The sequence below is a fragment of the Triticum urartu genome, chromosome 1A (assembly GCF_056163025.1).
Source record: "Triticum urartu cultivar PI428250 chromosome 1A, HENAU_Tu73, whole genome shotgun sequence".
Classification (NCBI taxonomy): domain Eukaryota; kingdom Viridiplantae; phylum Streptophyta; class Magnoliopsida; order Poales; family Poaceae; genus Triticum; species Triticum urartu.
In genome coordinates, this window is record NC_141873.1 from 74372444 (window position 1) to 74386344 (window position 13901).

The following is a 13901-nucleotide window of genomic DNA, read 5'->3' on the forward strand; positions in this document are numbered from 1 at the left end:
CTAACTTATGTTGGCTAAACACCGCACTGCATGCCCTAACAAGGCATGTAGATAATTCATCTCTTATTTTTGAACTCCGTCGCTGAAAACAAGTCGTACCTTTTCCAAGACGCATCCCTCTTCATACACCGTTGAGGCGATTGCTCCCCGTCAACGAGGCCACGAGTCCCATCCTCCACATGTTGCTCTACCGACGGGAGGGTCACCCCCCGAATCTACATCGCGACATTGTACTTAGGCCTCTTAGAATTAGAAGTCCCCCCCCCCCCCCCCCCCCCACCCACACACACACACACACACGATGGCGCTAGGATGGTGATGGTGGCACCATGCAGATCAAGAAAAAGGTTTCTACGAATCTTGGTCCACCTCGGCAGCGACGATCTTGTCGGTGGAGTAGAGGACGGCGGCGGCGGCGGGTGAAGGGGTCGCCTGGTCAGCACTCTTCTACAATGGTGGGTCTAGTCATCTCTTCGTGTTATGTAGGTGGTCTTCGAATGTATCTTTCGACTGAGTGGACGGACGCATGTGTCTTGGCCCCTAGCTCCTCCTCCAACTGGCAACATTCGGCCAGTTTCAGCATCGTCAATGAGCTTACGAGGTTATGTCTCCCTGTATCTGTTTGGCTAGATCTATGGTGGTCATCCAACCATGTTCATCGCCTTCTTCTCCGGGACGATTGTCTATTTCCTAGATTGTAGTCGTTGGCATCATCTGGCTCCGACAGGCAACTTCCCGTCTGCGTCAACACCGTTTTCCTAACTCTCATGGTGTTTGGAATGTCCAGAGGGGGTATCGAGCTTCGCTCATGGCAAGTGCAGGAGGAAGACTGTGTGTAGTTTTTCATTTATGTAAAGAAATCCTTGTAAAGGTTGGTCGGCTTTCATATAAAAGGCCTTTGGCCTTTTCGTGCAAAAAACGATTACATCACTGATAGTCAATTTCACGACTTGACTATATGTATATAGTTCTGTACACCGTACGATCCTAATCCTTACACCATCACCGTCATTTCCAATCAATAAACAGCTATGATCCTAGCGTCCTACAACATCATGTCAGTTGGGGTACCTACAGCACAACACTCATCACAAGGCAACCAGTGGTGTCGTTGCTCTGCTGTCGAAGCCAGGGAGGTTGTCATCGAAGAGCGAGCCCATCCCGAAAGTCTTGTCAATCCCCAGATCACTCGAGATCCTATCGCAGAGCTGCAAAACACATTCCAAGAAAGCAACACCATTAAGTCATTCACTCACTAAGCACCAGTACTGAATATGTGTACGGTGAAGTTATGGCTGTGGCAAATCCAGTTGTTGTTAGCGCTCGTCTACCTGTCTGTACACTGCAGTGTCACCATGGGACTTCCTAAGCTCCACAACATGCAGAGAGGGGCCAAGCACAAAAACCTGGGACAAGAAAAAGAAACAGCACCACAGATGTTAACAGTTGATCTCCATTGGTTACCCTTCCCACGCGTTTCACAGAAGAAAGGTTCAGCTCGCCGAATTTATACCTCGGCACAGACTAAGAATGGTGTGGGGTTGTTCGGTCCATTGCAATTGCCCGTTATTTTGAGCTGAAATATAACACGACACATCATTTTCAGTTCCTTCAAAACTTGTACTCAATCATGTGATGCTGAAAAACCTTTTGAGAAGCTTCTGCTCACCTTGCTATGTGCTCTCTGAACATGGAACCCTGACTGCGTCGCGGACACTTCAATCTTGTCGAACAAATCCTTCGGTGGATGTGCTGATGTGAACCTGATCTTTCTCTGGGACACTCCCTGCAACAAATTCAGCTGGATCAGATTAGTTGTTGTCTAAGACCGTAGTGGCAGCATTCAGTGATTATTTTGATCAAAGAATATGTAGTGTTTATCTTCAGAAGCCATGCATATGATTTTTCTTCCCAGCTTTGCAGACCAAATCACTCTGAAGACAGTAAGGGAGGCACTGGAAAATGTTTGTGCATACCTCTTCCTCAAATAAACCTGAAAGATCAAGGGAAGATGCCATTCCGATCAGCTGAAAAGCGTTCATCTGATGAGTACTCTTGTCGCCGGGTGCTTCACTAATTTGCTTCAGGATAGAAAAACAGAAACAAAAATTCACCGATCAGCGGCTACAAATATGGAACACATGATGCCTATATTAGGACATAAATTGGTCTTCAGCATCATATAGTTTGTGTCATCTTGCCATACCTGTTTGATAGGTAGAATTGCACCAAGCCGTACATCTTCATCATCATCATCATATGGAGCAACAGGAATATAGTCCTTCTGAAACCATTCGTGCATTTTGATCTCTGCCATGTTAATCCTCTTCCTCGGATTTGGTTCAAGAATCCTCCGAAGAAGGTTTTGTGCACTGGGAGAAAGCCACTCCGGGATCTGAGCGTCACCCTTGAAAATCTGCACGCAACAAGATAATAGTAGTATCATTGGAATGGCTTGAGAGAACTATCATAACAGAAAGAACACTAAATATCACTTATTTTCCTTTTTTATGAATATCTACCTTCTGATAAAGAACAACCATATTTCGGTCATCAAACGGTAGGTGTCCTACGAGCATTATGTAAAGAATTACTCCACAAGACCAGATATCCGACAATGATCCGTCGTAACCTCTGTTCTGCAGAACCTGGATATATTTGGCACAAGAATTAGCAAGCATACTGTAAAATAGACAATTGGTCTGAAGGTGGCCAGTCTTTTACCTCAGGAGCAATATAGTTGGGGCTACCACAGGTTGTATGCAGCAATCCATCATTCTGAAAGGTTGCAGATCTTAAATTCAGTGAAACGGAAATATTCTCGGAAAATATATCAATAAAAATGTAATGATCAATACAAGAAAATCGTGTGATAAGTTTTTATGTCATACTCCGAGATGTTGGGGTAAAGCACTGAGACCAAAATCAGAGATCTTGATGTTGCCTTTCCGGTCAATAAGAACGTTTTCAGGCTGTAACATGTAACAGTGGGATAAATGAGGAGAACACAGAACAGTCAAGCCATATTGGCCATCTCGCGGATTATATAATACAAGAACAATAAGAATGATTGATAATTGCTTGATCAGATGCTCCAAATAAAGAAATACTTCAGTCGTCAGTACCTTGAGGTCCCTGTGGTAGACACCCTTTCCATGGCAATAGCTCACACCATCAATTAGCTGCTGGAAAAGCCTCCTTCCTTCTCGTTCAGATAGCTTTCTCTTTATTGCCTTTTATTTGTAGGAAAGGAATCAACTTAAGTGTTAGAACTAAGAAATGTACCTGATAGAGAATTTTATAGTGCAAAGCAAGGTTTCAGACAATTCAAAAATAAAAGTTATACGGGCTTACAATCCTGTCAAAAAGTTCGCCTCCATTGACAAACTCAAGCACCATATAGATCTTTGTTTTGCTAGCAGCAACCTGAAACCAAGAGTTAAAACAATCGCAGGATTAATAATACGACAATGATGTTATTTAAACGGCCCACGTGAACGAATTCATATGCTTATGTGCACCATGAGTTAGACCTAAAACAATTCTATTTCAATTATATCTCACAGAAGACAAAGATCATTGCATAGTAGTAGAAAATAATAAAAAGATAAGGACGGGGCTGGCAGCAGCTACTTGACGGCGACATGTCACATGCATTCCAAATCAAGGATTAATCTTAGCATGGAGAAGTGCGTGGCATGGAGCTGAATCTGCCTCTGTGGGACCACTAGCCCATGTCTTCAGGGTTGACCAAGGAGCAAAGATTATGCAACTAGAACTAGATCCAGCCAACTGGACCAACTCCACGTGCTACGCGCTAATGATCTCTACCTGTGACGTGCAATGATCTGCAGGCTATTAGCCCACCCTACTATAATATTCAAAAGAGAACCCCCACAATTATAGAAGTGTTCCTATGGATCTTTGCAAACATATATAGATAAACATTATGATGATTCTTGAAAACTTGCAATCTCCATCGCCAAGCAGGAGTACCATTTTTTTTAAGGAATCTGCGGTTGATAATTGTATTGTGATGCAGACCGGTCGCATGCCCAGGTCCCCGGATGGTTAGGACGTGACAATAAGTTGTCACCCACCCGAGTTGTGACCTGCCCGAGTTTGAGCCTCCCTTGTTCTGGGGCGGACACATCACTCTCCTTAATAAGCTGTCATTTTTCGATGATTGTAGCATATGATTGATTGTTCCAGGTCATCATGTTTAGATATGAACCCCTATCCTCCCGCAGAAAGGAGAATGAATTCTTATCCGGTCAATGTTTTGTAACCCAGCTCGATCAGGTCTTTCTAAGTATTCTCTCCCTCAATTTTAACAAACCATTCCCCGAAATAATGAGTAATTAACAAACAATAATAATAATATTTATGTCAAAAAAAGATAATAATATATTTTTTGAGACAAAAAAAAGATAATAATATGAATCCACGGCCAAGAGAGGCACGCTGCTAAATGGAAATCTGCATCTGTGGGCCCACTAGCCAATGTCTGAGGGTGGGCCAACGAACAGACAACATGCAGTTGGAGACAACTTGCCAACTGGACCAACACCACGTGGTAGGTTTAGTGTCCTACGTGTATATAACACACTAATAAGAACTGATAACCCAAAGCAGAATCCCTCCAACAATTATGTACAAGAACATATATGGATAAGCATTAGGCTGGTCATAATGGGCAAGAACATAAGCTAGTAACTTACATACTTCCCTAGACTATGTTACTACCTCCATAGTGGGTAGGAACATCTATGTAGTGTCATGCAACGATGTATTTATTAGGTTATAGACTCATTGTTTCTTGGAGTGTGTGATGTTCCGATAACTTAGCTAGTTACCACAAGCACCTCTCTCTTCATTAAATATGTGACACATAAACAAAGTTGTATTGGAGTGTGTGATGTTACTCCTAAGTTCCTCATCATTGTGACCAGCCTTACGATGATGCTCGCAATCCCCACTTCCAAGTGCCCTTTGTTTAAGGAATCTCAGGCTGATAACTGTAGCGCGATTCTTCCCGGTCATCAAGATGTTTAGATATAATGAACGCCTATCCGATCAATGTTTTGTAACACGGCTCGCCTTTTCCTCAAATTTACCAAGGATGCGTACATCTGATCTAGGGGAGTCAGCAGGCAGCAAAACATACATCGCACGCGGCTGATTCGTCAACGAATCCACTGACCGATCACAAGGAAATGAAATCAAATCAAACCAATCAAACGAGCAGGGCGGTTCAGAACAGAACAGCAGCGGCGGGGTAGCAGCAGGAGCGGAGATCGCGATTAGTAGTAGTAGTAATTACCTCGTGGAGGCGGACGACGTTGGGGTGCGCGAGCATGGTGAGCGTGGCGATCTCCCTGCGGACCTGGTCGTCGGCGCCGCGGAGGGAGAGCACCCTGCCGCGGTCCAGGATCTTCACGGCGAAGTGCTCCCCGGTGGCGCGGTGCCGCGCCTGCTTCACCTTGCCGAAGTTGCCTTCCCCGAGCGTGCGGCCCAGCTCGTACGCGCCCAGCAGCGCCGCCCGCGCGCGGCACCCCGCCGCCGCCCCTTCCGCCGCCGCCACTTCCGAGTCGCCCGTCGCCCCCATCTGCTGCTGCCCGGAGAGGGACTCGCTCCTGGTGAATCGGGCCGGAGGCGTGGTTCGCGTGTAGGATGACGATGCGATTTGGAAAGTGGAAGGGGCCGTATTTATAGCTCTGAAAATCAATAATCCTCTCCGAGCTCGCCACTTGGTCTTTCCGTGTGTGTGGTTGCGGTTGTGTTTGGTGTGGGGTTTGCTTGGTGTTTGGATTTACCTTAATCCTGAAGCCAGCCCACCCAACAGGATAAATACTCTCCGCATATTAATATTGGTTAAAGCCAAACTTTATAAAAATTGACCAAGTTTATAAAAAACAATATAAAAAGTTATAGTAACAAATTAATATTGTGTGAAAATATATGCAATGATGAATTCAATGATATATATTTGGTGGTGTATATGTTAATATATTTTTCTACAAATTTGTTGAAAGAATATAAAGTTTGATTTTAGACAAACCTAATATGCAGAGTAAATAAAAACAGAAGAAGTAACAAAAATGAAAGGAGTAACATTTTTACGGTAAAAATGAGGCGAGCGAGGAAAGAAGATAAATAAAAAAATAGTGTGCTAGGGCAACTCCAAGGCAGATATGCATTTCATCCATCTTTTGTCCGTTTAAATCTGCGTGAACAGAAATCAAGACCCAACGCGATGACGCAAACTCATTTTATGCCCGCTTCGTGTCTATGTGGGCGTAAATTTACCCTAAATTTGTGCCGGGTTTGCGTCACACAAACAACAGATGGGCGCGTTGCATGCCCCCTTGGTGTCCACCCTAGCCCCACACGGCAGTCACCCAACTACCATTAAGTAAGTCCTTTTTAATGCATGTTTGTGGGGAGTACCCACCATGCCCACTCTTTCTTTCTCCCTCTGCCCCAGCCGCTGGACAGTCAACCCATAACCATTTTCTACCGCCCACCATGTCGTGGAAGCGAACAAATGGAGCGCACGACCACGATGCCGGCCCCTCCTCGGGGCGGCGCCGCCATGTGGCAACCTTCATCGTGGTGCTGCCAGGGCTGCACCGCCGGCGCGTGACCATGTGTAAGTGTCGGTCAACCGGTGCGAGCACTACTGGGAACACACCATCTCTGTGCCCTAAATGAACGTGCACATGCTGAACGACTGACATTTGAACCCGAATAGGGTCCAGTGCCAGCCATTTCGGCCTCTGGTCATGCGCGGGAGGCGGAGATCTGCCGCCACCGCACTCAGCTACTAAGTGACCTCTGCCACGACCCGGCGTTCGCATTGGACTCGCCACACTGGGACATTTGGTTCAGCGATGAGCTCGACCAGCGTCGTTGGTCATGCTTCACCGCTCATGCACCAACGCCCCTGCGCGCTCCAACACCACAACCAAGGAGGAGGATGAGGCCCTCAAGAAGGACATCGAGGACTCCGAACTGGCCAAGATGGCCTAGTGGACTGACCTGCGCCTGACACTGGTGCTCCAAGTCTCGGCGTTGGAGGCCCCCGCGCCACCGTCGAAGTCGTGGCCACTGGCGGGGCTAGTGGGGCATGTGTGGGCGTGAACGTCCACGCTGCCTTGCACGCCTGAGTGGGTGGAGCCGAAGCAGCAGCAATCGGAGTAGTTGCAGCCGAAGCAGTAGGCATGGGCCGGCAGCAGGACTGACACCATGGCCATATCCATGGCCGGCTCCAGTCTACATCAACCTCGACGACGAGGAAGATGACAAGGACAATGACGACGGCCACTAGATCTAGGCTTAATTAATTTATTTTTGTTATCCTTTTATTTTAATTAATGTCATGAACGGATTTTTTTGCAGTATATTTTAATTTGAAATTTTGTCAAAACTGAAATGCGGCCGGTACTTGAGGCGCACTGATGAACCGGCAGACACGGACGAACTTTTAGTGTCCGTCTGGCCGCCTAAATGAATAAAAAAGGGACAATTTTCTAATTGTTTGTTTGGGCCGGTTCGTTGAAGTTGCCCTTATTTTTGGCGCATGTTTAGCTGTGCATTTTGACCATATTCACTTGTAAAACTAAGAATGGCTTCCTTGCGCCGCTCCGGGTCAAAATTGGCAATTTTACAAACAAAGCGAGAGAGAAGACAGGAATGCTTCCTCATGTGGTGTGCCTATATATATTCGGGTTTATTAGGTCGGCGCTAATCTGCTTACCGTCCAGTGAGGAAGAATAAAAATTGTGTCGCCACCCCTCGTGGTATGTTTGGCATTTGCTTTGTATTATAATATCCTTTTGTGAAATGTTCAAATATCATATACTTCCTTCGTTTCTAAATATTATTTTTCTAGAGATTTCGACAAATGACTACATACGAAGCAAAATAAGTGCGTCACTCTAAAATATGTTTATATACATCCATATGTGGTAGTCCATTTAAAATCTCTAAAAATACAAATATTCAGAAATGAAAGAAGTATGTATATATTAAGTAGCACAAATCTTAAAAAAATCCTTATGTTGGATTTATTGGTTTAGCCCATTTATTCTGTCCAATAATTTCTAGAAAAATCTCCGAGACCATGTGGCTCATTCATGCATGACAAGAGTTTTTTTTCCAAAAAAGAGGATTACCCCAACCTCAGCATCAAGCGATGCACACAATCATCTATTAAATTAATATAATATCTGAGTGCCAAAAATATCTCAAGTAGCTAATTGAAAAGAAGATAAAAAAGCAAATAGCCACAACCGGTAAAAATAGGACATCGTGCCTAAACAAGATTTACTATTGGGATAATGAAGATATGACCATATTTCAGATCGATTTTCAACCGACAAGATCAGATAGTAGAATAGAGAGAAGGTGTGACGCCCCCGATTCAATCGTACACTAATCATACACGCAAACGTGTACGATCAAGATCAGGGACTCACGGGAAGATATCACAACACAACTCTACAAATAAAATAAGTCATAGAAGTATCATATTACAAGCCAGGGGGCCTCGAGGGCTCGAATACAAGAGCTCGATCATAGACGAGTCAGCGGAAGCAACAATATCTGAGTACAGACATAAGTTAAACAAGTTTGCCTTAAGAAGGCTAGCACAAACTGGGACACGAATCGAAGGAGGCGCAGGCCTCCTGCCTGGGATCCTCCTAAACTACTCCTGGTCGTCGTCAGCGGGCACCACGTAGTAGTAGGCACCTCCGGTGTAGTAGGAGTCGTCGTCGACGGTGGCGTCTGGCTCCTGGACTCCAGCATCTGGTTGCGACAACCAGAATGAAAGGAAAGGGGGAAAAGGAGGAGAAAGCAACCGTGAGTACTCATCCAAAGTACTCGCAAGCAAGGAGCTACACTACATATGCATGGGTATCAAATGGAGTAAGGGTATCATATGTGGACTGAACTGCAGAGTGCCGGAATAAGAGGGGGATAGCTAGTCCTATCGAAGACTACGCTTCTGGCCACCTCCATCTTGCAGCAAGCAGAAGAGAGCAAAAGGTAAGTTCACCAAGTAACATCGCATAGCATAATCCTAACCGATGATCCTCCCCTCGTCGCCCTGTGAGAGAGCGACCACCGGTTGTATCTGGCACTTGGAAGGGTGTGTTTTATTAAGTATCTGGTTCTAGTTGTCATAAGGTCAAGGTACAACTCCAAATCGTCCTGTTACCGAAGATCACGGCTATTCGAATAGATTAACTTCCCTGCAGGGGTGCACCACATACCCCAACACACTCGATCCCATTTGGCCAGACACACTTTCCTGGGTCATGCCCGGCCTCGGAAGATCAATACGTCGCAGCCCCACCTAGACCAACAGAGAGGTCAGCACGCCGGTCTAAACCTAAGCGCCCAGGGGTCTGGGCCCATCGCCCTTAGCACACCTGCACGTTGCGTGGGCGGCCGGAAGCAGACCTAGCCTAGTGGCGTTCCAGTCCAATCCGGCGCGCGCCGCTCCGTCGCTGACGTCAAGAAGGCTTCGGCTGATACCACGACGCCGGGATACCCATAACTGCTCCCGCGTAGATGGTTAGTGCGTATAGACCAAATGGCCAAACTCAGATCAAATACCCAGATCTCGTTAAGCGTGTTAAGTATCCGCGAACGTCGACCAGGGCCAGGCCCACCTCTCTCCTAGGTGGTCGGAACCTGCCCTGTCGCTCCGCCTCAAAGATCCACACAGAGGGCCGTTGGGACAAAGGTCCTTTCAGCCCCCAATCCGTGAATCACTCGCGGGTGCTCCACAAGCCGACCCGTCTTTAGTCACCACATGTATCATGTATAAAGCATATAGTATATCCCCGTGATCAACTCCCGAGTGATCACGGCCCGATAGTATAGCATGACAGACGGACAAGGATGTAGGGCCACTGATGAAAATACTAGCATCCTATACTAAGCATTAGGATTGCAGGTAAAGGTAACAACAGTAGTAGCAAGGACAGGCTATGCATCAGAATAGGATTAACGGAAAGCAGTAACATGCTACACTACTCTAATGCAAGTAGTAGAGAAAAGAGTAGGCGATATCTGGTGATCAAAGGGGGGGGGCTTGCCTGGTTGCTCTGGCAAGAGAGAGGGGTCGTCAACACCGTAGTCGTACGGGGTAGCAGCGGCGTCGGTCTCGGTGTCTAGAGAGAGAAGAGGGGGAAGAAACAATAAATATAATGCAAGCATATGCATAATGATGCATGACATGACAAGTTACGGCGTTAGAGGTGCCCTAACGCGGTAGTAGGTGATACCGGTGAAGGGGGATAACATCCGGGAAAGTATCCCCGGTGTTTCGCGTTTTTGGACCGGTGAACCGGAGGGGGAAAGTTACGAGTTTGATAGGTTAGGGATGCGTGGCGGACGAACGGGCTGCGTATCAGAATTCGTCTTGTCATTCTGAGCAACTTTCATGTACAAAGTATTTTCATCCGAGCTACGGATTATTTTATATTAATTTTTAAAGATTTTAAATCATTTTCTAGAATTAGCATAATTAAATTAATTTAGAAATTGCATTTATGATGTCAGCATGACATCAGCATGATGTCAGCAGGACCAAAGGTTGACCAGGTCAACCCTGCAGGTGGGTCCCGTATGTCATAGGTACAATAACCTAATTAATCTATTAATCAGTTTAATTACTTAATTAGGTACCTAATGTTTAATTAGTTTAATTAAACAGGATTGATTAAGTTAATTAAGTCAATTAATTAATTAACAATTTTATTTACTTATCTTTTTATTTATTTTCTTTTCTGTTCTAAATCAAGTTAAATTATTTAGGCATTTTATAAAAATGTGTTTGCTTCATTATAATTACCCTGGCATTTAACTGCACACTCCGAACATTTTAGTTTAACATTTCGAAACTTTTATAATTTAACTTTATTTTAATGTTTGAATTTGACTCGGTTTTGGCCTAACGGTAGATTATCAATAGTAACCGGGGTGACGTGGCATGATTATCGTTGGATTACTGTAGCTTGATTACCCGGGCGTTACAGAAGGATTTGCTGCTTTCTTAAAATGATAGTCAGAAGAGGGTCTGCGTTAATAGAGCTCTTTAGATAGGGAGAGGAAAGTCCTATATTGGACCGTCACCTAAACCGGTTGTACGTAGCACGTGCTATCATCTCTCATCGGTTGCACTCAAAGGTCATAAGCTCCCTCTCTTCCGCTTGGAGTGGTAATGACCACGTATAGATCCATCAGACACTCGATAGATCACATGAAAAAGTTTGTAATATTTGTTTTGTTAAACACATATTTGTTTTGATAGTTTCAAATAGCCAAGTAATGCACAAACCCCCACTTGAATTCGTACCGCCGTATTAGGCTTTACCCCACCTAACCAGTTGCTAAACAAATTGAGCATACTATTAGGCGGAGGTACGTTAAAGGACACATGTATTGTTCGTCATAATAACTAGGCTAGTATGCTTGTAAGAAATAAGTGTTGAATTGTTTACTCGTGATCATAGAAACAACAATGTTTACTCCCCTCACACCTATGTTTTACCCAATTGTGTTGTGTTAGAATCACGTCTTATGTACAAACCACATGAAAATCTTGATCTTTAAACACTGTTGTTTCTATGATCATGTACATTAGGAAGTGATTCTAAGAAAAGTACTTCCCACCTATCATCCACTGCATGCCTCGCCCGCGTGTTGTGATCGAGCCGAGCAGGATCGAGACCTATGCCACGCGTGCCCGCTCCCTTCTTTTTATCATACAACAATGAAGCTAAGATGTTTTTGTGCTAGTGGAGAATGAAACCGAACGGTTGTGATTGTTCCCCTTTGTCTCCCCATTAGTGTCTCGGTTTCGCTGAAGCCACTTCATCTCCAACGTGTCTGCTTCTTGGTTTGGATGCTTTGGGGCACCTACCGCTTTCTCATCTTGCTTCTCGGCGTGCCCCGAGAAGTGAGACAGCAGGCCTCCAGAGCCCTGTCTCTTGCGATCCTATTTTGGGGGAGCACTCTAGCACGACTGTTGGATCTTCCTCCACCATGGTTGAGTAGGACGATGACATATTTCCCGGCGTCGACCACCTCTTCGGCGACACGATGAATTACACACATGCATCTTGTTCCACCGCAACGAATATCTTCTTTTTTGCTAACACTTTGCTTTGTTAGTGCTTCTTGGTCTTTATTGGTGTGTCCAGTGTTCCATGAGAGTATTGTTCTTTTTATAGTTAGAATTTTATATTTAGCGATAATTGTATGGGTTCCACATATATTCATGATGGTTGTTTCTCTCGAGCCATGGTTTTTTCACCATGAACTGTTCGAAATAAAGGGTCTTGTAATGTGTTCAGCTGTATGACTCCCAAGCTATAGGGAGGTCCACATTTTTCTTAAAGAAAAAAGGAACACGTGAATTTTATTTAGAAGTTCCTAATAAATCTGAAGTTTTCTACTCCCTCCTATCCATATTAACTGTCACTGATATGTTGTACACATCTTAATGTGTTATATGTATATGTATAATTTCACTAAAAATATTTCAAATTGTAAGCTATAAAAAGAGAGAGGTTTGTCAACAATCCACATTTTTCTTTTTCTGGTAGCCCGTAGATGGAATTTCTTAAAACAGTTCACATATTTATGTGCATGCCATATTTTTTCATTTTTAAACACTGTTAGAAACATGAAGCTTGAAGTCTACCCTCCGTATCAAAATATAAGATGTTTTTTAGTCCAGCTTAGCCCAAAAAAGGTCTTATATTTTGCTAATAATTTGCATATGTGGTCTTGTATTAGACTAGCCACAATCGATAGTGACATACATATATTTCTAGACTATGTTACTACCTTCATAGTGGGTAGTAACTTAAGTGTGATAACATGCAAAGATTCATTTATTAGGTTATAGACTCATATTGCATTGGAACATGTGATGTTACAGTAACTAGCTAAGTTACTACAATTACCTCTCTCTTCACTAACTCATTGCCACATAAGCAAATTTGCTGAGTTAGACTCGATGTTACTACTGAAATTACTCCCACTGTGGCTAGTCTTACCCTCCTCTAGTGAGCTTACTCTAACAGTTCGAAGTTATCCTCAGTCTCTGCTTCTCGGCTGAGAACTTTTGGACGGAAACTAGTTGAGTACTTATCTCAGGGGTACACAAGACGAACCCGTGAAAACCTTACTAGGATAGCCTTTTTTTGAGAAAAAAATATTAGGTTTAGGTTGACATTTCACGAGTCTTCACTGGTAAGCACATGAAACAACACATTTTACAACCAGTCCCAAAAGAAGAGGGAAATACTGTTAGAGTTGTGTCGAATATTGTGTACAAGTTAGGTTACAGTTGAACTCTGAGTTGTATTGTGTTTAGATAGGATATGGAGTCGTGTCCTGGTAGGACACTTGTATTCTAGGCCTCTCATATATAGCGGGGCTAAACACATGATGTAACCTATGCCAACATAATAGCACCGGAACGCAGGGGAAGCCGGCGGCATGTGCCGGTGTCCAGGACGACCGGGTGCGGTATTGTAGCGGTGTCATGGGGAGGAGCGCCCATAGTCAAGCCCCGGGGATGTAGCCATATCGGTGAACCTCGTTAACAAATCTCGGTGTCGTGCTCGTGTGATTGCTTGGTCTTTGGATGATCAACAGTATGCCTCAGATTTATTCTAACAAGTGATATCAGAGCTAGGCTGTTCAGAGATCGTGGATTGTTAATCTAGAGGAAGTATCGAGTTTGAGATGCAGCCGGTGACGGTGTGGTTCTCGGCGAGATTGGAAAAAGCGATCGGAAGGTAGGCAACGTGAGGCAAGCACGATGGAGTTCTTGCCGATCGGATCGGTACCTGATCGATTTGGTTTCGGCGAGA

General features: G+C 44.5%; 1 protein-coding gene across 1 annotated transcript; it reads right to left on the reverse strand.

Moving 5' to 3' along the window:
- Positions 1-860: 860 nt before the first annotated feature.
- Positions 861-5691, reverse strand: LOC125547629 (CBL-interacting protein kinase 17). The gene is made up of 12 exons (XM_048711454.2): positions 5324-5691; positions 3355-3426; positions 3126-3233; positions 2892-2972; positions 2725-2778; positions 2523-2648; positions 2207-2416; positions 1977-2081; positions 1670-1786; positions 1514-1576; positions 1332-1406; positions 861-1208 (listed from the first exon to the last, which is right to left on the reverse strand). The coding sequence occupies exons 1-12, from the start codon at positions 5606-5608 to the stop codon at positions 1089-1091; spliced, it is 1416 nt and encodes a 471-aa protein (XP_048567411.1). The 5' UTR covers positions 5609-5691; the 3' UTR covers positions 861-1088.
- Between the last annotated feature and the right edge of the window lie 8210 nt (positions 5692-13901).

What these genes read in the sequence shown, in the direction of transcription:
- LOC125547629 (XM_048711454.2), bottom strand. Translation starts at nt 5,608, where the DNA reads ATGGGGGCGACGGGCGACTCGGAAGTGGCGGCGGCGGAAGGGGCGGCG. An exon ending in GCGAACTTTTTGACAGGATT is followed by an intron (nt 3,234 to 3,354) that starts GTAAGCCCGTAT and finishes TACAAATAAAAG; the next exon opens with GCAATAAAGAGAAAGCTATC. An exon ending in TGGTTGTTCTTTATCAGAAG is followed by an intron (nt 2,417 to 2,522) that starts GTAGATATTCAT and finishes TGTTGCGTGCAG; the next exon opens with ATTTTCAAGGGTGACGCTCA.